General features: G+C 34.3%; 1 protein-coding gene and 1 long non-coding RNA gene across 2 annotated transcripts in view; both read left to right on the forward strand.

Moving 5' to 3' along the window:
* LOC105833487 overlaps positions 1-23,792 on the forward strand; it is a 59,735-nt gene that overhangs the window by 17,299 nt on the left and 18,644 nt on the right. Inside the window, exon 2 of the mRNA XM_012675263.3 lies at positions 1,724-1,826. Within this exon, the coding sequence (XP_012530717.1) occupies positions 1,724-1,826 (103 nt within the window). The remainder of the gene's footprint in view (positions 1-1,723; positions 1,827-23,792) is intronic.
* LOC114254367 lies at positions 19,702-21,807 on the forward strand. The gene is made up of 3 exons (XR_003625734.2): positions 19,702-20,725; positions 20,798-20,905; positions 21,078-21,807. It is a non-coding gene; the product is annotated as an uncharacterized LOC114254367 (long non-coding RNA).

Genomic DNA, 23,792 nt, shown 5'->3' on the forward strand with positions numbered 1-23,792 from the left:
GTGAAAGAGAAAAGAGAAAAAGAAAAAGAAAAACAGAGCGAGAAAGAAAGAAAGAGAGGGAGAAAGCAAATAATTATAAAATAAAATAGATTATGAAATTCAATACATACATATGGTACATACATACATACATACATATCAAATTAACATTCAAAAGTATGCATAATGAAACTTAAAACGCCACGACCTATCAATGTTATACAATATGAAAATTATTTGTACGAATAAAATAATAAAAAAATAATAACCTATCAAAAACTTAACAAAGTTAAAAAAAACATGTCAAGTATATAAACGCATTCAAAAATGGTTCTATTAAAAAATTATTTGAAAATGGGAATATCAATGATAACAGGTAATACAGCAAAAACTGACAGACAGTAAAATAACACCCGAGTCACATTAATTGCATTCTTGTATATACATTTATTAATATCAACACAGAGATTCAGAAAAAATATAAGCCGGGCATGCCAAGTTTTTGCTTCACTATAATCTCGTTGGTTTATTTTAATCATTTAATCATTTAATCAAGCCCGTTTAAACAATTTTTAAATAAATGTTTATTAAATTTCTTTAAGTCTTTTTTAAAATATACTTGGCTAACTGTATTAATTTCAAATTTATTTTGGAAAGCACGTGTTTATGTACTTGACGTACGTTTTTTACCTTCTTAAGGTTTTTTGTTGGGTATATGTTTGTATAGAATGTAGAGGAGAAGGTAGTAATATATATATATATATATGATCACCCATTTTTATTTTATTTAATAACTTCGTTAATAATTAATGTTTCGAGTTAAAATTTTACAATTATATTCATCAAAGTGTTGCTGATTAGAATTTCAATTCAAAGTTATAATATATTTATTATATTATATATTATTTATAAAAATGTAACGATACTTCATAATGGGCCGAAGAAAAATAGGGAGGGTAATATGGCCACCACAAAAATAAATGTAAAAAAATTGATTTTGTTTAAAAAGTTCGCAGTATTTTGTTAAAAACATATATATTTATATAAAATAAGTTGTTATATCGAAATAGGTGATTTTTTGTCACATTTATTGGAAGTTAAATAAAAATAACTTTAAATCTAAAGAACCTTATTCATATAAACAATTTAAAAAAATTAACAGCCTTAAATTAAGCCTTTAATCAATTTATTGAGAAATTTTGTCGATATGGAGATCTCGAAAGTGACCATATAACTAGCACACTTATTGTTAGAGGGCTATATTGACAACATCTTATATCATCGTTTAATTTTGTATAACTCGAAATATATACAGCAGAATAAAGAGTTAAGTAATAAGAAAGTACTCAAGTGTACATACATTTGGGTGATAATGCGGTTAAGTTTTAAAAAAATGAGGAAGTATGTGTAAATAAATGTTAAAATGTACCTTAAAAAATTTTCAAAATTCTTAAAAGTAAAAATGCCTTATAACAAATATTAACTGTTGTATTTTGTCATATTAACATCATTACATAACAGTAAGCTACTAAACAAATGATATCATAAATAATTACTAGAATTCGTCAGCTAATAACAAAGATAATACGGGTAGCCACATTATCTGCACTGGCCATATTACCACCTTCTCCTCTATTAATAATCTCATTTATTTATTTATTCATACATTTATACATATATTGTTAATACCATTATCCATTCTGTCTTTTACATTTCTTCTAATCGTTATTTTGTGTTATTGTAGATAATAGGTTTTAGCGATGATGTCACGGACAGAATGGCAGATTTATTATCAATGTCGAGAACGGATGTAGAAATCTGTATGAATAAGTCAAATGTAAACATCAGTAAGTGTATTCAGTAATAAAGTTATGCTATAAGATTAAATATGCGTCTGTTACATTTTTATTACGGTTAATATGAATTACATACATATACGCATGTATGCACACGCATGAATGCATGTACATTTAACATTGTTATATCAAATAGATTTGTATATATCTTAATTATAGTTTAATTACTGTTTACCGATAGCAATTAACCGATAGCAAAATTAGAAATTAGAACATTAATGTGTGTGCATTATTAAATAATTTCTAACATAAAATAAAATAATCAATTTTTTTTCATAATATGTAATTTTAGAAGCCACCTCAATTTTGAAATGCTTTTTAAAAAAATGTCTTAACTTCTCTCTGAATTATTACACATATGACAAAAATCAAGCTGACTTAATAACATTATTATATATGAAATTCAATTTCTCAGTGTCTTTTTGTACACTGAAAAAAATACAAAATACAAAAAATTTAATTTTATTAAAAAAAATAATTTATTTAAATCTTGCAAAAAAATTCGTTATTTAAATCAGGTAGCAAATATATTTCCATTAATAAAATATAACATGAAAGCAAAAATATAATTTTGTTTGCAAATAAAAAATTATATTAAAATTTTAAAAATATCGTTTTTCTTGAACTATCTTTATAATCAAAAATATAAATTTTAAGCATGAATTATTATAAACTTTAAGCATATATTATATTTTGATGAGAATTAATATTTAAACCAAAAAAATAATCATTGTTAAAAAAAGAAGTTATTTAAATAAATAATAATTACACTTTTAACAAAAAAAATTTTTATATAAGAAATAACGTTTTTCTCAAATAAAAATATACAACTTGAATTAAAAAACAACTACCTTCTTAGTTAAAAAATATATTGACACTGAAAAGCAACTTTTTTTATAAAAGAATAATTATTTATATTAAAAAATATTATTTTTTAATTAAAAAATATTTATTTACATTAAAAAAGTATTATTAAAAGAACGTATTTTTCTTGAACAAAAATCAACAATTTTGTTCTTTCCATTTTTTTCGATCCATTTTATAGACTGACAGATTTTAGTTCTTTATGTCGATACAGCGATGGCGAAATCTTACTTTCTTCCCTTTGGTGAGCCCATTTTATTCCCGAGAAAACACATCACGTAGCGGACGATAGTGAAAAAAATACTATCTTAAAACTAAAACATAAGCAAGTGTTTAAGCCTTTTGAGTGGCGCATTATTGTTTGAGACCCACTTCTTTTCTTAATATTGTATTTAGAGGTTTTTGGGGTTGCTGATTGCGAAAGTCAGATTTTCAAAATTTAAGATGGCGGATCCAATATGCGGTCAAAAATTCAAAAATTTATTCAATTTAAGCAAGAATCTGTAATAAAAAGTTTTCGGGGCAGCTAATTACAAATCCGAAGTCAGATTTTTAAAATAAATTTAAAATGGCGGATCCAATATGATTATTTATCCAAAACTGCCTATCACGGATTTTTGCTAAAATGTAATAAAAATAGGATGTTTTTGAATCCGCATGTTGAATCCGATATCCTAAATTTCGAAAATCTTACTTTATATTCAGAATCAGCATAACTCGATAACCTCTTATTACAGATCCTCACGCAGATTAAATAATTTTTTTAATTTTGTGTGTTATATTAAATCCGCCATCTTGAATTTGAATGAGAAATCTCCAGATTTGAATTCTACGTTCTATAAAACATGAAATCCATGTACATTTCAAATATATTTATAGGGCTCTTTTTTCCACAACTAAATTATTTCACGTAAATTGGCATTTTTTTCAACTCATTTATTTATAGCAATAAAAATAATAAACATATCGATTCCTTACTCAAGTACTCAAAATGTCAATATTGAATTCTTAGCCACTCGAAAAAATAAAAAACCGCATCAGGATACCGTCGCTTCCGAATAAACTCGTATTAACTCGGAAGCCGATTGGAAAAGGTGTTAACTGGGAACCCGGTTGAAAAAGGCGTTAACTCGCGCGCTCAAATTTTTCGCTTCAATTTATGTTGGTAGCACTACCGATCCTGTATAAAATGTTTTATTTAAAAACAGTGTTTTGCATTCACGAGATTTTATCGTGAATCCTGCTTTGCAAAAATCTCGAATTGGATCGTAGCCAATACTTTTTAGTGCGATTTGAGAATAGAACCATGAAATCTTATATGCCACTGAATTCCATAACAATTAGCAGAAGAAGTGAATCTTTTTAAATGCGAGAGTTCACATTCATTTGAATGCTTCTTATTGTGATTGAATGCGAAGAATGTTTAGAGTGAAGTGAATTCTTTTGAATGCGAGGATTAATATTTGAAATGAATTGAATTTTCAACAAACAGAATTCAGAAGATATTCAATTAAATATTTTCTGAATTGTGTTTTTTGCAAAATGTCAATATTTTTCAATTCTTTTCAATAAGACATTTTATGCAGGGGAAATAATTTTGGTGTTTAATTTAAAACATATTGAAACGAAAACTTAATATGCACATATAGATAAAGCACCAAAATTATTTCGACAGTGCTGACAATGTTTCGTTTAAAAACCAACTATTTACTTCACGAATGTATTGACCTAAATTATCCATTCATCAGGACTCAATGTTAAAAACCATGTCGCAGGTCCGTAATGTTGCTCTCTAAATTATATCTTGGTCTACGCCAATATTGTACGGTATTTCTCAAGGTAGAAAATATTGTACTCAAATCAGACTCCAATAATTCTTTCTGCACTGCTTGTAAATATTCCGAAGCCGTATAACGATCTCGCAAATTGGTTACGTTCAATTTATGATAAATACCGCGCTTTAATTGACGATTATTCGCATTATTTAATAAATAAAACAAATATTGTTGATTCAATCTATATTGGGTATGTTTAAAAGTCAAACGACATTTAATATATTTATGTTCATAAAGTTTAATTTGTCTAGTTTTATGTTGTCTATTAACACAAAAAAAATAAATCTGAAAAACATAATAGATCTAAAAATTTTTCACGGTTATCCAGGGGTAATTCTTCAATTTTTAACATTTGATACAAAGCGTTAGCACTTTCATGTGTTTTTTTTTTATATAAAGAATAAATAGTATACTGTTCGTAATAATTATTCTTGTCATCGGTAACCTGACTTAACATAGCATCACCTTGAAGATTTAAAACAATAGCTTTTGCGTTATTTTTTGTTTCTTGCATTTCAATTTTGGAATTCAACAATGTACCATCATTATCATCATTATCCAATATAAATTCAGTATCATTTTCTGTCTCTTTTATTTCAAAAAATTCTACATTCTTTTCCGAACATAATCCATTGCAAGTATCTGGTAGTATAATGTGTTTATAAAGGTGATTATTACGTTTTAACCATACCAAAGCATTAAATACTTTTTTAAGATTTACCATTTCTTCCCAAATAATTTTTGCTTTTGTCGGAATACCTCTAACTAAAATGTACAATTCCATATTGTTTTTATTTATCGCATCAGTTTTCGAACATATTTTGTTCATTGTTTGTTCTAATGATAATGGTAAATGAAATGTTCTACCTTTTACTTTCTGTACCATCTGCCCATACAGCACGGGGAGCTCCCGGGGAGCTTCCGAGGAGCTCACAAAATTTTTCATAAGCTTCATTTAAGCTTCCAAAAAATTCGCACGGAGCTGCTATGTCCGGTTTTGAGACCTTCTTGAGAGCTTCATTTGAGCTCGCAGGGAGTTTATAAATCATGTTTTAAGAGCTCTCTGCGAGCTTCAAAGTAATTCCCGGGAAGCTTTTATACAAGCTTCCTAAGAGCTTCAAAATAATTCTCGGGAAATTTCTATATAAGCTTTCCGGGAGCTCTTATGTCCGCTTCTGGGAGCTCCCTGAGAGCTTAGATGAAACTATCAGGGAGCTTATATAGAAGCTTTACGGGAATTATTTTGAAGCTTGCAGGGAGTTCTTAAAACATTATTTCTGAACTCCCTGCGAGCTTAAATAAAGCTCTCAGGGAGTTCTCAAAAGCGGACATGGAGCTGCCGGAAAGAATTTTATTTTTATATTTTCTCAATTTTCGGAAGCTCTCTCTGAGTTGCGAAGGCCTACGAACTCTTTTCGTGTAATAAAAACAATATATGTTACACTTTGCTGTTAGTGAAGTACTAACTGCTAGGTAAGCCGTGAGTGATGGTTTTCTTTTATAAGCCTTTGGCGTAAATTTTCTCACGAGAAGGAGGAGCGCCGTGCCTTCGCCTAGTGGCGATCTTGCGAACTACTCGCGGCTATATGACTATACATGCAGTACATTAATTTACCCGATATGTTCAATCTCTGGGAGTTTGTTTTGTCAAATTTTGTAAACTTCTTGAAAACTCAGCAAAACGAACTCTCTGGGAGCTTGTTTTGTCGAATTTTGTAAGGTTTTCGGAAACTCAGCAAAACAAACTCCCTGGGAGCTTGTTTTGTCGAATTTTGTAAGCTTCTCGGGAGATCAGCAAAACGAACTCCCTGGGAGCTTGTTTTGTCGAATTTTGTAAGCTTCTCGGAAACTCAGCAAAACGAACTCCCTAGGAGCTTGTTTTGTCGAATTTTGTAAGTTTCTCGGAAACTCAGCAAAACGAACTCCTTGGGAGCTTGTTCTGTCAAATTTTGTAAGGTTCTCAGGAGCTCAGCAAAATGAACTCCTTGGGAGCTTGTTTTGTCGAATTTTGTAAGCTCCCCGGGAGCTCAGCAAAATGAACTCCCTGGAAGCTTGTTCTGTCAAATTTTGTAAGCTTCTCGGGAGCTCAGCAAAATGAACTCCTTGGGAGCTTGTTTTGTCGAATTTTGAAAGCTCCCCCGGAGCTCAACAAAATGAACTCCCTGGGAGCTTGTTTTGTCAAATTTTGTAAGCTTCTCAGAAACTCAACAAAACGAACTTCCTGGGAGCTTGTTTTGACGAATTTTGTAAACTTCTCGGGAACTTAGCAAAATGAACTCCCTGGGAGCTTGTTTTGTCGAATTTTGTAAGCTCCTCGGGAGCTCAGCAAAATGAACTTCCTGGGAGCTTGTTTTGTCGAATTTTGTAAGCTCCTCGGGAGCTCAGCAAAATGAACTCCCTGGGAGCTTTGTGCTGTATGGGTGCCTATGAGGCAACCTTTTATTTACCACAATTCCCATTTTATCAACAGTTTTAAATGCTTTAGCCCTTTGTATTAACATTTTTTCGAATAAATTAAGAGAGGATATTACTTTGAGAACATTTTGGATAAATAGATTGTTTAAAATACAATAAGCAGGCATTAATCCGTTACGGAATTTTCTTTGGCAATAAAGACATATGTATTGCAAATTAAGATTTAGATTTTTTATATGTGCCATTAAATCTCTCCAAATTGGAATATCTAATTGTGTTTTAACCTTACCAATTTCAGATACACTTCTCTTATAGCAAAGTCTCTCACATGAAACACAAACATATCGAGGTGTGTCCATGGAACGTTTAATCAACGCCTTAAATGCTTTGCTATATTTAGAAATAATACCATCATTACTCAAATCAGTTAAACTTTGATGATGTTTGTACATGCTCGATTTTGGGCCAAAGTTATAAGTTCATTTAATGTATCGATATCACCAGAATTTAAAGCCTTTTCTAGATTTATTAACTTTTGATAGTCTGCTCTCATTCGATAAATCAAACGTTTAATAAATCTCACTTTTGGAAAATGAGGTGATAATAACTGAATAGAAAGAGACATCGCTTTGCAAAGGTTTAGATTAATGTAAAAAGCCTGTGTATGACCTAATTTGTCAGTCAAACCGTTTACTGTACATTTTTGACAAACCTTGCGTAATAGTTCTGGTATTTTCTTTAAAGTACATGTATTTATTGAGATATTCGAGAAATTTTTTATAACAATCAATTACAAGTGAATCAATTTTACACGAAGTATTGCACCACCATGCTTTTTTAGCTTGTGCTTCTACCAAAGGTAATACATTTATAATTTGATCTTTCACGTTTGTTATAAAGGTTGCGATGAAATAAATTGTTCACTATATGTAGAATCGATAAAATAATTTTCGGATGAAACTGTATGACCCGATATACCACATAACGCATGTAATTTATCATCAATTGTTAAACACTTAGTAACAAGAGTTAAGTGTACTTCAGCCTTTTTTTTCAATACAGCTAATATTTTATACATATTGTGAATATAATTATTTCTAATATGCGTAGACCAACGCAAAATCCTTTCAGCTTCTAATCGTCTTTCAATTTTATTAATCAATTTATTAATATCCAGTTTATTCACAATATCCGTTATTGTCACGGGATTACGCATATGTATGTAATTTTTTTACCAAAACTTCGTATTTTTTTAAAATACTTTGAATATTCTTTTTTATAACACTAGATTTAAACTTTTTGTTGTAATATTGTTTATTATATATCCATTTGCGATCAGAATGGGGTATTTGTCTCTCTCATTCACACTGAGAATTTATTAAATAACGTTTTCGCTTTTGTTCACGTTGATTTACTAAATTTTTTTTATAACGACATTGCTTTTAAATTCGAAGGATAAAGTTCCGAAAAGGATAATCCTCCGATCGCGCTGAAATTTTAACCAAAGCTCATCCTTGATTAGAGAAGAAAGTCCCTAAAAGGATTTTTGGCGACAAAGCCTCGTTTGCCCCTCAGCCCCCTTCAAAGTTTTTACAGTTCTTACTAAATATCTCGGAAAATATTGATTTTAGAGAAAAAAGTTTGAAAAAATATGAAGCTCATAAAAAGTTCTACAAAAAAGTTTGTACACATTTTTTACGTAAACCTATTATTTTGGCTGTTATAAAGAAAAAAAGCATTTTTTTAATCAAAATTTTTTAAGTTTTCATTATATATCTCGGAAAATATTAGCGTAAAAAATAGGTATAGAAAAAGCGTGGTATACAGAACACACACACACACACACACACACACACGCGGGGGGGGATGCAAGTAGGGCCTTCGCCCCCCCCCCTTCCGCACCCTCCCGCCAGGGATGCTCTGGGCAGAAGTGCGCCAAATTCAAATGAGTACGTATATAATAAGAATCTCATTTCGCATGGAAATTCACAAAGAGATGTGCAGAAAACGCGTGGGCGGGGGAGGGGCTTCGCCCTGCACCCCCTCCCCGTAATTTTTTCTAACCTAACCCACACATTTTTAAGTCGATATTTGATTAATGCGAAAATATTGGAAATGAACAGCGTAGAAAGTTGCAAACCTATGTGGTACTGTACAAGCGTGGACGTCATTTACTTTACGTTTCATAAATATGATACATAATATCAATGTTTTACGTAAAATAAATGATGTCCACGCTTATATAGTACCGCATGAATTTGCGACTTTCCACACTGTTCGTTTCCAATATTTTCACATTAACCAAATAGCGACATAAAATTGGTGAGTAGTTTCATAATTTTTTCATAGTTTTTTCCATTTATAAAGTCGCAAACCCATGTGGTGCAGAGAATGCTTTGCACACACACACACACACACACACACACACACGCGCGCGCGCGCGCGCGCGCCTTTGGCCCCCCTCCCGCATTCACCCCGTCCAAGTCGCTAACCCATGTACACATTGCAAACAAAGTAAAGTTCACATGTGTTTGCAGTTTTCCAATACAATTTTTTTTCGAGTTGCGAGTTATTTTGGGTCATAACAGCCAAAATAATAGGTTTACGTAAAAAATGTATATAACCTTTTTTGTAGAGCTTTTTATAAGCTTCATTTTTTGTTTCAAACTTTTCTCTCTAAAATCAATATTTTCTGAGATATTTAGTAAGAACTGTAAAAACTTTAAAGGGGGCTGAAAGGCAAACGAGGCTTTGTCGCCAAAAGTCCTTTTAAGAACTTTCTTTTCTAATCAAGAGTGAGCTTTGGTTAAAATTTCAGCGCGATCGGAGGATTATCCTTTTTGGAACTGTACCCATATAATAATACATAAAACTTATAATTCTCAACAACAATTGTCTAGTTTCCACCGTAATCTTCAATCCGATCCTGTTCCGATGCGAATCGAATTTAATGTCGGTTTCCACTGAAAGTTAAGTAGAAGTGAGGAAAATTGATATTTCAATGGAGCCAACTTAACTTAACTTGTTGAATATTAACAAACATAACCTTTGAATAGCCTACATACACTAAAGTGTCAAAAAACTGAAAATTATATCTCGTTTATTTTCCACTTTAATTACTAAGGTTAGATTCCTTTTTGAGAAAATATAATGTAATAAACGGTAACTGTTATACTAAAAAGTAAAGGTTGGCTTCGATCCTGTTTCAACCGTTTCCACAGACTAAATTTGGTGTCAATTCGCTACCACTCCCACGAAGCGTGTGGATCGAAACAAGAGTGAAATCAGCGCACTCAGTCACGTTTTCATCGATTGACATCTGGTTCTACGCCGTACTAGGTGCGAATTAATGCATCGGTGGAAACTAGACCAATGATAATACTTGTAAGATAATCAACTTAACTACAAAGTTGTATATTTTTAATTTGTTAAAAAAATTGCGTTATCACGCTTTGGGGTCACTGAGACCCCAAGCAAAAGTTTATATTTCTTTGTTTTCGTTGCCGAAAGACGACTGACGCTGGCAACCGTTCAACGTTATAATATAATAATAACAAATATTTTTTCTCCGTCAGTCTGATTTCTCAGACGACGCTGTAGACAAAGCAGCAAGAAGAAGAAATCGCTTTGGGTTCACAAAGACCGCTGTGCGTGTTCTAGGATTAAATTAGTGAGATATCTTAATTGACAGCGTCTCTTAGAATTTATTACTTGCGAAATACATCGGATAACAATTTGTTGCTAATTGTTTATCGCAAAATTGCGTGGTTGTGCTAGATTTGACTCAAGAATAAAGTTAAAAAATTTGTTACTCAGTGAACTTCTTCTCTAATGTGTTCCTAGATTTTGTTGCTCTCGATATATGCCAGTTAATAATTTATTGTTAATTGTTTATTGCAAAATTGCGTGGCTAGATTGCTGTACTAGATTCGTCTCATGAGCATATAGTACTTTTAATTCATCTTTACTTCATCTTTAACCTTTTGAGTCGAATCTAGTATAGTCACGCAATTTTGCGATAAATAATTAGCAATAAATTATTAATCGGCATATTTCGCGAGCAACAAAATCTAGAAAGACATTAGAGAAGAAATCCGCTGACTAACAAATTTTTTAACTTTATTTTTGAGTCGAATCTAGCACAACCACGCAATTTTGCGATAAACAATTAGCAACAAATTGTTATCCGATGTATTTCGCAAGTAATAAATACTTATTCTTGAGTCGAATCTAGCACAGCCACGCAATTTTACATAAACAGCAATTAGCAACAAATTATTATCCGATGTATTTCGGGAGTAATAAATTCTAAGGCCAATATTCATAGTCGGATCTCATATTTAAGATCATCTTAAGTACTGTCTTAAGATGCCATCAGCTAACCACAGAGCCGTATTAGCACCTTAAGACATTGCTTGAGACGATCTTTAAATAAGATTCGACTATGAATGTCAGCCTAAGAAACACTGTCAATCGAGAAGATATTAATAATTTGTAATTAAATTTATAAATATTCTTTATATATATATATACTCACATTATTGCACAAAGAAAAAAAATTTTAAGGTATTGTGCTAATGTACAGTAGCTAGGGGTGGTTTTCAAAGGTTAAGGCTGAAGTAACAAAATCAGATTTATTATGAACGGTAAACAACAAAATCTCAGAAGCGTTATCAATCGAAAAACCTTGTTATTTTAATTATTAGAATATTTTTTTCGAGGGAATAACTTTAGGAGTGGTTTTAGTGTTTCAAAATGGAGCAAATAAATCGGGATTGGGGTAAATAATTACAAATAATTAGTTATAAAAAATCAAGATTTAAATAACAAATTAGCAATTAAAGAGCACTAAATTTTTGCGTAAGTTTAATCGATTATGCTAAAGTGGCTATGCCAGCTTAGTAGACGTCGCTTCGCGTTCACTTGGGGCAAGCTACTACCGTATATCTTGAGAATATAACAAATAAATATAAATAGATAATTAGTGAGATTTTAATTCATAATTAAAATTTATCTATAAAAATTGCATTTAAAAATACAGTTTAGACCAAATATCAAATAATATATAATTCATTTCACATGCTTTAAAGCTTTTAATATAATAATTAGTAACAATTTATCTTCTTAAAATATATTTTTTGTGCATAACCACACAACAAAACACAGAAATATCTCAAAAATATCTATATATTAGAATATTTATTGCATAGCTACAAGTCATCAAAATATTTTAAGGATACTTCTAAAATATCTATCTCCAAGATATTTAATTTTTATGTTTATTCTTATCTTAAAATCTTATATTTAATTAAATTATATCTTATTGGTTTACAAATAAACTTAAAGCAAATGTTCCAGAATATCATTTTACATACAGACAATACGAGATATCAAATAATGTCCTGGAAATTTTATAAGTACCTGATACTTTAAAACTAATTTAAAATCTCAAATATATTTTGCTGCATGAGTTATACAAACTTACAATAGACAAAGAGAATAAAAATGTATGATACCGTTAACGAAATCTGTTGTGTAGCAACAATCACACAACAAAATATATTCACAGAGATATTTTTATATGTTAAAATATCTGTTACGTAACACTGTCAAAATATCTTAAGAACTAAAATATCTTCAAAATAATAAAATGTCATAATCATATATTAATCTTTTTATATTTATTTTAATCTTTAATCCTATACTTAAAACGAAATACCTTAAAATTGATTTAAAATTGTATTGTAAGTACAAAGATATTTTGATTATATCTCAAATATATTTGCTATGTAGGTTATACATATTTATAATTTTATTACTTACATTTCAATAATTTTAAAATCCTTTATCTCCTTTAGATCGTCTTCTATGCAAACCACCAATTACCTTAATAATATAAAATTATATATATTACATATTATCATAATTATTAAATTTATAAATATTCTTTATATATATATACTCACATTATTGCACAAAGAAAAAAAATGTACAAGCCAGCACGAGTCCAAAAATCCTTCACCTGTATAAATTAATAAGATTATTAACATTAAACGCAGCAAAATAAAATTCAAATTATATTTATCTAAGTTTTATCAATAATATAAATTTTTATAAATTGACTACAAATATACAATGACTGGCACAAACACCTGAACATGTCATCAAGAAGATATCGAAGATGCATTAAGCAAGAGGTTACAATAAATATATAGATAATAATACACATTTCAATTCTCTTTTTATAGTGTTATCAATTTATGAAAAAGTAACGCACAAATATATAAATAGATTCAAATAATCATATTCTGTATTTCCAGATTTTTGACATATCCAGACATTTATACTAGTCAGTGACATAAAAAAATAAAATTTACTTAAGACGTTTATAAAATAACGTATAAAATTACCATTTCGCTGAAAACTACAAATTTCGTCATACAAACAACAATGCAAGCCACTACCGTATCTCTTGTTACGTCCGGCTGTATTTCGCGCCGTCCGTCACGAACATGCGAAGCGTCGTGTCGCGAAACGCGTTACCATGGTAACCAGGCGCTGACATGTTCACGCGCTCCCGCAGCCGGACCCAGGGTATCACGCGCTGCAAGCGGTCCACACCGGCTGCACGCATGCTTTAATCAAGAGTATTAATTGCTGGCAAACCATTATAGATAGCGAAAAAATTCCAAAAGCGGAGCGATCCTCCCCTTAGCCAGTTCCTTCCGAAGCGCCTCGGTCCCAGATTGTTAATGGTAACCGCGTAAATTGATTAATTGGTTACTACATTAATAACTCGTTAGAGAGGGGGCAGGCCTCTCCTCTCGTGTGCGCCGGTGCATCTACAATCGCGCAGGGATGCTTGCCGCGGGGCAGCGGGGCCCGAACACCCTTAATTAATTAATTAATGGCTTCGATAGATTTTGGGCACGAGGAGGAGCACGCTCCGTGGTTGCGAGATCTCATATCCCGAAATCCGTTGTGAAAAACGCGAATCAGGAATGCGGCTGATTAACAAGAACGGGCGACAGTTGCACGCTGCGCGAGTGAGGAATATGAGCACGGAGACAGGATCTCATTTGACAAAAGCAGAATTAAAAACAATAGTCAACTAATTACCGAATTAGTTGACAGGCGTCAAGGCATTTACGATCCGCTGTTCATAGCCCTTCACCCCCGATCATCCTCACTTTTGAGTATAAGGCGGGATTTTCGGCGAAATCCGGATTTGATTCCTCGATTTCGATAGAGTACGTAGCCAGTCACACAGAGAGAAATTTACGTCTTCGGACTTAGAATATTTTTGAGATAAACTCGCGCTTTCCGGACTTAGCCGTTTGAGTGCAAATTAGCTTGTGATTTCTGACTTTGATTATCTCTGAGTGACTTCTCATTTCGGATTAAGCTGTTGAGTGAAGATTTACTCGCGCATTAACTATAGATTATTCCCGAGTGAAAATAGATTCGCGTTATTGAACTGAGATGATTTCCGAGGAAAATCAAATTCGCGTTTTCGGTCTTAGGTTCTCTGTGAACTCAAAAAAATATTATTTTATGTGAATCGAGGTGGCAAGTTCCGCACCTAATTATTTTATACTTTTCTGTTAATTTAGATTCGGTTGCGAGCGAACGCGACATAATTTTGTGAAGGTGCTAGTTCCGACATATAATAGTTTTTTTCATAAAGTGAGTAATTCATTCTTACCTTCGAGCGAATTATCTTATTTTATTTTCCTTTTTCTTTCTCTCTCTTTTCCTCACCTCTCGGAGAGTTACACGGAGGAGAGGGGAGTTCATTTGCGCATCGGGAGGACCCGCGACGCCCGCGTTCCTTCACCGATAGCGCAGCCTCGCCGATCGCCACTGCACGAGTGCTCTTTTGCGTTCCTTCGGAGGGATCGGATGCAGACTCTCTCTCTCTCTCTCTCTCTCTCTCTCTCTCTCTCTCTCTGCCAGGTGAGTACTGCGTACAGACGTGCTTTTCTTGCTCCGTATTTCTGTGCTTGTTACTGCTGGTTGCTGCCCCTCGGGGCTTTCTTTTTGCAGTCTCGCGGTGAAAGGCCTTTCCATTCTTGGCGAGTGTCCACTTAGCCTTTAATTGGTGTTTCTGGCCGTTTTCTGGTTTGGACGCGTGGACTTCTGGATTATTCTTTCTGTCGTGTCATCTCCATTGCCGTCTCTCCTGCGCACGCACTGCTTCCGCTGGCCGCTTATCTCTGTGTTTCGTCTCGCTGTCCCCACCGCACCTGCGGCGTGTGCTTTGCGTGATCTCCGCATCTACCGTGTGTTCGAGTTGGCCCTCAACGAGTATTATGAAGTTTTAATAGATATAGACTGTGCAACCGATTTCGTGCATTTTTTGCGTTTGAATTGTGTATATAATTATAGTAGCTAGTTAATTAGTGCGTTAGTATCCTTATGAAGCCCGTGTGTGCTCGGTGTAATAAACCGATTGCTACTGCATCGGTTGGGTGTGAGTGCGGGAGGGTGTTTCACCCGGGCTGTGTAAAGTCCTACTCTGTCACCAGGTATGCCGATGAGTGCTGCAAATCGTTGTCGGCTTCGTTAAGCACGCCTTTAACGCCAGAGGTAACTGACGCGTTGCAACCATTTAATTTTGGAAATATGACAACTCACGCGAGCGCTAGTTCTTCGTCACTGTCGCAGCCGCAGCCACTGGCGGGCGTTAAGGTTTCAATCAACGAACTTCTGCAGAAATTAGTAGAACAACATAGGGTGTCTGATGCCAAATTCTCAGCTTTTATTGAGGAACAAAGGCGCACTAACCAGGAGCTTAATACCAAGCTCAACCAACTGAATGTCATTGCTGGTAATGTGGAGAGAAACAGTCAGCGTATCTCTTCGTTAGAGCAGAGTTGTGCTGCACTTGCGCGTGATGTCGGCGACATGAGAAAATTTTGGGAATCGTCTAGACCAGCTTCGCACAGTCAAACTAACAATGTGCTAATCATATCGGGTGTCCCATCCGTAATGTCTATTACCTCCATGGCTCTTGTGCGCAATGTGTTCACAAAGCTTGACATCCCTGAGTTGTCGTGTCATATTTTGGATGTTAGGGCCGTCACTCGTGAGTCGCGTCGTGGAGAGTCTCAGAGTCATCCTTCGCCGGTCTCTGCCTCCGTCTCACTTTTTATCACCCTTGCCTCTGCCGCCGTTCGAGATGTTGTCATCTCAAAGAAGCGTGCGTGCCGTGTACTAGTGCAGAGTGATATATGTGAGAATGATTCTGGCGCGAATATTTATGTGAATGAGCTGCTTCCCAAAGATATTTATGAATTGCTGAAGCAAGCTAAGCGGGCTGCTAAGGAGAGATCATATCGATATGTTTGGGTCGGTGGGGGTTGTGTTAACGTTAGGCGCTTGGATGGCGAGCCTGTCATTCGAGTGAACTCGGTAGCTGACCTTGATAGGTTAGTATGACTTGCTCCTTCCGTTCCATCTGGCATTTCCTTCCTGATCATGTCACTATGACACACTTCTTGGCTACCTTCTAAGATCTTCATTCGTTCTTGATCGCTTTTTGCTTGCTTTAGCTGTCACTTCGTGCTTACTTTGCTTATACTTGTAATGGCTTGCTAATTAATTTTGCTTTTAAGTTAGATTTGACCTTACTTTATTAGTCAGCCATTGAATGGTTTACATTAGTCTCATTAGTACTTCACTGCTTCAAGTTCTCTTTTCTCGCTTTACCCACTTATACTTATTCTGCGTGCACTCGTGACTGCTCTACTGTGTATGTTGCCTGCGTTTTAAGTTCTACACTTACTGATTAATTTAAGTCCTGTAATAGTAATTGCTTTATTGCGTTCCCACTTTTGCTAAGTCGGCTCACTTCGTCACCTCGCCACGTCTGTGCTCATCCTAATTTATATTATATTTATGCTTATCATATTTTATAATTTCTACTTGTACGCTGCTTGATCACGCACTATTAGTCGTGTTAGATTGTTGTATACAGTATTATATTAGCGTTCCTTTTGTCTTGAATCTGTTAACCTTTTTGCTTGCGTACGAGGTCCAATAGGCGTGAAAGTTGTAGGAAAAATAGATTTTTAAATATTAGACAATAATATAGAGTGTGATATAGCTGATAAATTTAACTTATATTATATACAAAGTATTAAAGACATAATAAAATCTATAGATAAGAATTATACAACGAGCACAAATAAGAGAACTATTTATTGTATTGAAAAGAAAGGAGAGCTAGAAAAATTTGAGTCAATTACGACAGAACAAGTAAAAATAATTATTAGGGAATTACCAAAAAAGAAAGGCACAGAAGAAGGAATAACTAGCGATATATTAAAAACGATGTCTTGTGTCATTGGAGAGGAATATTGTGATATAATAAATAAGTCATTGAGTGAGGGTTGTTTTTTAAAAGAGTGGAAAACATCCATGATAATTCCAATACCAAAAATAGAGAAACCTAAGAGGGCAAGTGATTATAGGCCTATTAATATATTACCAATATATGAAAAAGTATTAGAGATAATAGTTAAAAAGCAAATTGAGGTCTACCTAGAAAGTAATAATATCATAACGGAACATCAGTCGGGCTTCAGGAAAAATTATTCGTGTGAAACAGCAATTCAAACAGTTATAGATGAATGGAAATTGATTATTAGTGAGAGACAAATAGTAGGAGTTATTTTTGTAGATTTTAAACGAGCTTTCGAGACAATTGATAGAGAAAGATTATTAGAGAAATTATACCAGTATGGTATTACAGGAACAGTTCTAGAATGGTTTAGGTCGTACTTAAAAGATAGAATGCAACAAGTTCAATTTAATGATAAATGGTCTAAGATACTGACTACGGAATACGGAGTTCGGTATTGGGCCCATTGTTGTTTATAATATATATGAATGATATTGTTAACGTTTGCTCGGATATGTGTAATATAAAAATGTTTGCGGACGATACCTTAATATATGTAACAGATGAGAGTAGTGCGGAAGTAGAGAGGAAATTGAATATTGCATTTAACGTAGTGGAGGAATGGATGAATATTAATAAACTGAAGATGAATTCGGGGACAAAATATATGTTAGTTAGAGGGATAAGAAAAGAATTGAGAGGCAATATTACTGTGAGCTGTTTGGATGGAAATGAGATTGAGCGTGTAGAAATAATAAAGTACTTGGGTATAATTATTGATGATAGACTTAGATTTAGCGGTCACTGTGATTACATGCTAAAGAAAATAGGAAAGAAAATAAGTTTTTTAAATAGAATAGGGAACTTTATCTCGGCTTATACTAGATGTACGATATACAAGACAATTATAGCACCTCACTTTGAATATTGTGCGACGCTACTAATAGATATGGGAGATACACAGTTAAGTAGGTTCCAAAAAGCGCAAAATAGAGCTATGAGAGTCATATTGCAATGTGACAGACGTACCAAAGTTAAATGTATGCACAAAGCGTTGCAATTTATGACCATAAGACAAAGGCTGTATTACAACACGTGCATATTTATTTTTAAGATTTTAAATAATATGATGCCGGAGCAATTTAGTAATAGACTTAGAATAGTAGAGGGAGAACGCGAAACTAGGCAGACAGGGGATATTGTTATTGAATTTTGAAAAACAAGAAGCGCGCAAAAAAGTTTATTTTATGAGGGTGTGTTAATGTATAACGCATTACCACCCGAAGTTAAACATTGTAATCGTTTAGAAATGTTTAAACGAATGCTAAAAGAGTTTGTTTTTAATGATGTAGCATAAAATTGTATATATATGTATTGAAAATAGCTGAGAAAGCTAATAAAAGATCAATCAATCAATCAATCTCTCTCTCTCTCTCTCTCTCTCTCTCTCTCTCTCTCTCTCTCTCTCTCTCTCTCTCTCTCTCTCTCCTCTTCATCCAAGCGTTCTCGGGATTCAGACGATCTTTTTCGCGATAGCGTACACAGAGGAAAGGAGAGTTTACTTGCGCATCAGAAGAACCTGCGACGCCCGCGTTCCTTCCTCGGTAGCGCAGTCACGCTGATCGCCACTGCGCGAGCGTTCTTTTGCGTTCCCTCAGAGGGATCGGACGCAGACTTTCTCTCTCTCTCTCTCTCTATTTCTCATTTTTTTTATTTGTCTAAGCGTTTCTCCATATCGAAACGATCTTTTTCACGATAGCGTTATTGTAAAGCGATCATAGCGGCCGAACTACCTTTATTAATAAAGACAGCCCTCCTTCTAACTTCCTTAAATCGTATTATATATCGAGCCACACGTCTATCTGGCAACTATTATAGAGATGGCATTCCTCTGCTCAGGATGGGCAGGTCGTGGCAGGCCGGGCGCCGTATTCAGTTGAAGTGGCTCCAGGCCGAATACGAATCCGGAGGGGTATTTGACCCCCGGGTATTTCTGCCTCCGCCCCCTCCGGTCTTAGCAAGGCCACCACCAGCGCCTCTCCCGACACCTCAGGAGCTCTTCGCTGCTAACACGCCAGCCTTGCCGCTCCCACCCCCTCGGGAGGTCATCGTAGCCACGGGTGTTGTTGCGCCAGAGGGCAACCCGACACCCGCGTCTCCTGTTCACTGCGCCCCTCCCCAACCAAACTACCAAGGGCCCGTGATCGTCGAGTTGAGGGCCGTGCGGTCCGACACCGTCATCCCCTCGCGAATAAGGTTGCTTTTACCTAAAGAATACATGACTTAACTAATATATATATATATATTTTTTTTATTATTATTCCTTTTCTTTCCCGCTCTGCGATTCCTTAAAACCCCGCCGGACGTAACACTCTTGACAAAAATAGACACAATCACTAACAATACAATTAATAATTGATCGTATACGACCACTTTCCGAAAACGCGCTATCAGCGCTAGAAAATACATGCACCCTTCCTGATTATCGACTTAAAAAATCCCTACAAAACTATATATCATAAAAGTCACGTGGGTCGCAAGTGGGGCGCCACGCACCTCCTTGCTCGCGCCACGCGCCAGCTCGTGTCAAACCATGTGTAGTGTACATGTGAGTGTATTGATGGGTCACGTGGATCGCCAGTGGCTCGCGCCACGCGCCAGCTTCCACTAAGAGTATGTTCCATTTTATGCATGATGCGCATAATGCATTTTGACAAACAACAAGGATAAACGATGCACCATACGTATTATGCGTATTATGAAACGGAACGCATTCTAAGTGATGTGCAGTGAGGTTATATTATGATGACAGTTTCGTGAAGATCGTGCCATAAAATGACAGATAGGGTAAGTGTATTATTGTACCTTTATATTTAAAGGAATTATAAAAGAATTTGCATAAATAAAAATAGAACATTTTGTTTTGTATTATATACATAAATAGTTAAACTAAATTTTTTAAAATTTATTCTTTCTATTTAATTGTGCTTATTCTTTTTATAATTTCTTTAAATACAAAGGTACACAAATAGGTACAGGGATACTAATAGGGACACTCCTATTGCCCTCCTATTCTGCTCTAGACGAGGCAGAAGAAGTCAGGTCCAGAGATAAAATAAAGAAGCAGTGAAACGAGAAGAGCCTGAAGGTATAATAAAGTGTCTAAGATGCAAGAAAATTTTATGTGTACGAATTTTGTTATATGTTATATTCTTATACTCTATGATTGCAGGAGAAAAGCATTGAATATAATGAAAAAGAAAAAAAATGACCACAGGCCAAAAAAAAAGATTATTATACATGATATTAATTCCATATCCAGTGACAGGATTTATGTCACTTAGAATTTCTTCCCCGATGCATCCTAGCAGGTACGGTCTTTTGCTTTTATTTAATTATCTTATTGATTCTTTTAAAGTTTTTCTACATAAACGATCTTGCAGAAGCGATTTTGTACGAGGAGTAGCATTTTATACGAGGAGTAGCAAATAGCCTATACAATTTGCGAACATCTTCAAGAATGGATGTCGGTTCTGATAATGGAATACTAAGTACGTATTCGTAACTCTCACACACATGATGATTCTGCGCTTGCTGGACAATAAGCAAACGTTGAAGGAATTTCAATAATATGTATTGTGTGTCGATTCTGATTTAGTGTAAGATATTGAATATTAATTTATATATGTGATGTTTTATATGCACTTTTTAATTTCATTCTAGGTGAAGACCACATGAAGCTGTCGGCATTTTACTTTTAATAGACAATAGAGAAAGATTATTTAAATTTAAAAGGGACAAGATAATGTTACGTCCGGCAGACTCCACGATTTCTCTTCTTCGAAGAAACAAATAAGATTACAAAAGAAATTCCATTTCAACGGTCTCCGATAATTTTTTATGCGTCTAAGATTAGTCTATTAAAAACGTGATGACAAACATGGATGGATGAAACGACCAAGTTGATAATTTCAACTTCTTTTGAATATTAAATCAACAATAAATTTTGAAGGTAGAAATACAAAAACAAACTCGGGTTCAAAGCAAGGTTTCACGTTTGTTCACAAAAAATGAGTAATAAAGAATCCAAACATTAGCAAAAAATAAATAACCGTTTCCTCCATCTGCAAACAATACTGTCACACGTCTAGCACGATAAAGAGAAACTTTCGACAGATTATTCAACGTATGATTGGGCAAAGAGGAAAAACTATTTTTCCAATAAGAAAACTTAGAATTCACCCACCACAAAATCCTGAAAGAGTCCTACTAATTAGAATATTTGAACCTACATCTAGATCCTTCTCTTGTAAGATTGGTATATATAATACCAAATCTTGAAGAAAACAAATCAGTTAGTTGGTCAATGAGTAAGAGAGTTAGTTAATAGTCAGTTGTCAGTTGAGTTAGTAGCGAGTTAGTTAGTAATCGGTAACGAAAAAAGTAGTTAAAAGAAATTATCATGTAGAATCAGTGCGCGAGTAAACTTTGGTGCCGTTCCATCCGGTCAAGAAATCCCTTTGATTTCGACAGATTTGTTCGAGAACCAGTAATGAGTAAGTCCCACAATTACAATTTCTTTTTTTTGTTTTTGCGTTATTTATCTACTCTCTTCCGTTTTAATTCTTTAAGACACCCTCCTATTATTTATAAATAATTCCTTCACACTCACGCGAACTTGAGACTCCCGTGTGCGAATCTTAAGTTCCCACACACTTACACGAACCTGAGGCTCCCGTGTGCGAATCTTAAGTTCCCACACACTTACACGAATCAGTATGCGAATCTCGAGCTTTTTCATCGTACTGTCCGATCAGTTCTCCAAAACTCAAAGATGTTCCACCCCCATTCTCTCCCGCTCTACTCCTTATCCTCTTACGATTTCAAGCATCTCTGTTTTCCCCATGTAACCATTTAATAAACCCTTCGTCTATTTCTTTGCTCAGCATCCTTTTCAATATGTTCAATGCTTTTCTGCTGCAATCATAGAATATAAAAATGTAACATATAACAAAATTTGTACACATAAAATTTTCTTGCATCTAGACACTTTATTATACCTTCAGGTTCTTTTTTTCATTCCACTGCTTCTTCATTATCTTTTGACCTGACTTCTTCTGCCTCGTATAGGATATAAGTGTCCCTATTAGTATGCCTGTACCTATTTGTGTACCTTTGTATTTCAAGAAATCTCTCTCTCTCTCTCTCTCTCTCTCTCTCTCTCTCTCTCTCTCCCCTTCTCTCTCGATATTTTAATTACACTCGATACGATTATCAAATATAAACACATCAAATTCAAATGGTACACGAAACTGTCATTTATAATATAACCTCAACTATCACACGCGAGCTGACGCGTGGCGCGAGCGAGCAACTGGTGAACCACGTGACTTATACACGATGCTATAGTGACGATGCGAACGCCCCATGGTAGCAGATGCACGAGATGGAATTTCGTCCCTCATTTTCGGCACCCGCACTATCCGCAGAGATACTTACAAAGTTGACGACAATGATAATGACGACGACGACGTATCTTAAATGAAATTTTGGCATTTTGGACTTTGCGTCGCGATATCGCCACTCATAAGACATGTAGAGAAAAAATAAAAGCAGTTTTTTAATATAAATCGACCCCAAGCTTTCGATTGAGCCTAGTTAGAACTCGATCGATTTAACCGTTTCTGAGATCCAATAATCTCGAGTGCTCGCAAGTCGCGTAAAAGAGCACGGTCGGGTCGCACTACGCGTTCACTTAACGCGAGCCACTACCGTGTTTTTTGATCCATTAAAAAACCCACCGCTTGGATGAACACAAAGGGACAACATACTGTCACCGTAAACAGCTAGGACTATTTCGGGGACCTAATTACATGTGTGTCTCATCTAAAGTTATATAAAAAAACATTTTCATTCAATCATGTTAATAAAATTTACAAGATATAAACATTTTTTTTGTATTTCTTTTATAAAGGAATTTTTTGGGTGACACATGGAAAATTTTCAGACACGTCGATTCTTAATAGGAGTATGATTTCCATTCCTAAAATGTCCGCGGTGGTGTACTTTCAGCATGTTCGGGAAGGATTTTGGATATATTGCATAATATTCTGAAAAAAATTCTTTTTATCCGTTCTTCCATCTTACGCTTTATACATAGAGTTTGTCTATAATGTATAAAAAAACATTTAAATTATTACAAACGCTACTAATAAACATTATAATTATCTGAATAAGAAACTTGTTACTTACGAACAATTCGTATATTTCGTAGTGTTTACAATTATGATATTCCTAAAAAAAAATAATTACACCACATTTTAGGGATGAAAATCGTACTCCTATCAAAAATCGACGGTGTCCGAAAATTTTTCCATGTGTCACCCAAAAAATTCTTTTATATAAAAAATACCAAAAAGAAGTTTATTTCTTGTAAAT

Source organism: Monomorium pharaonis, chromosome 4 (genome assembly GCF_013373865.1).
Source record: "Monomorium pharaonis isolate MP-MQ-018 chromosome 4, ASM1337386v2, whole genome shotgun sequence".
NCBI classification, from domain to species: domain Eukaryota; kingdom Metazoa; phylum Arthropoda; class Insecta; order Hymenoptera; family Formicidae; genus Monomorium; species Monomorium pharaonis.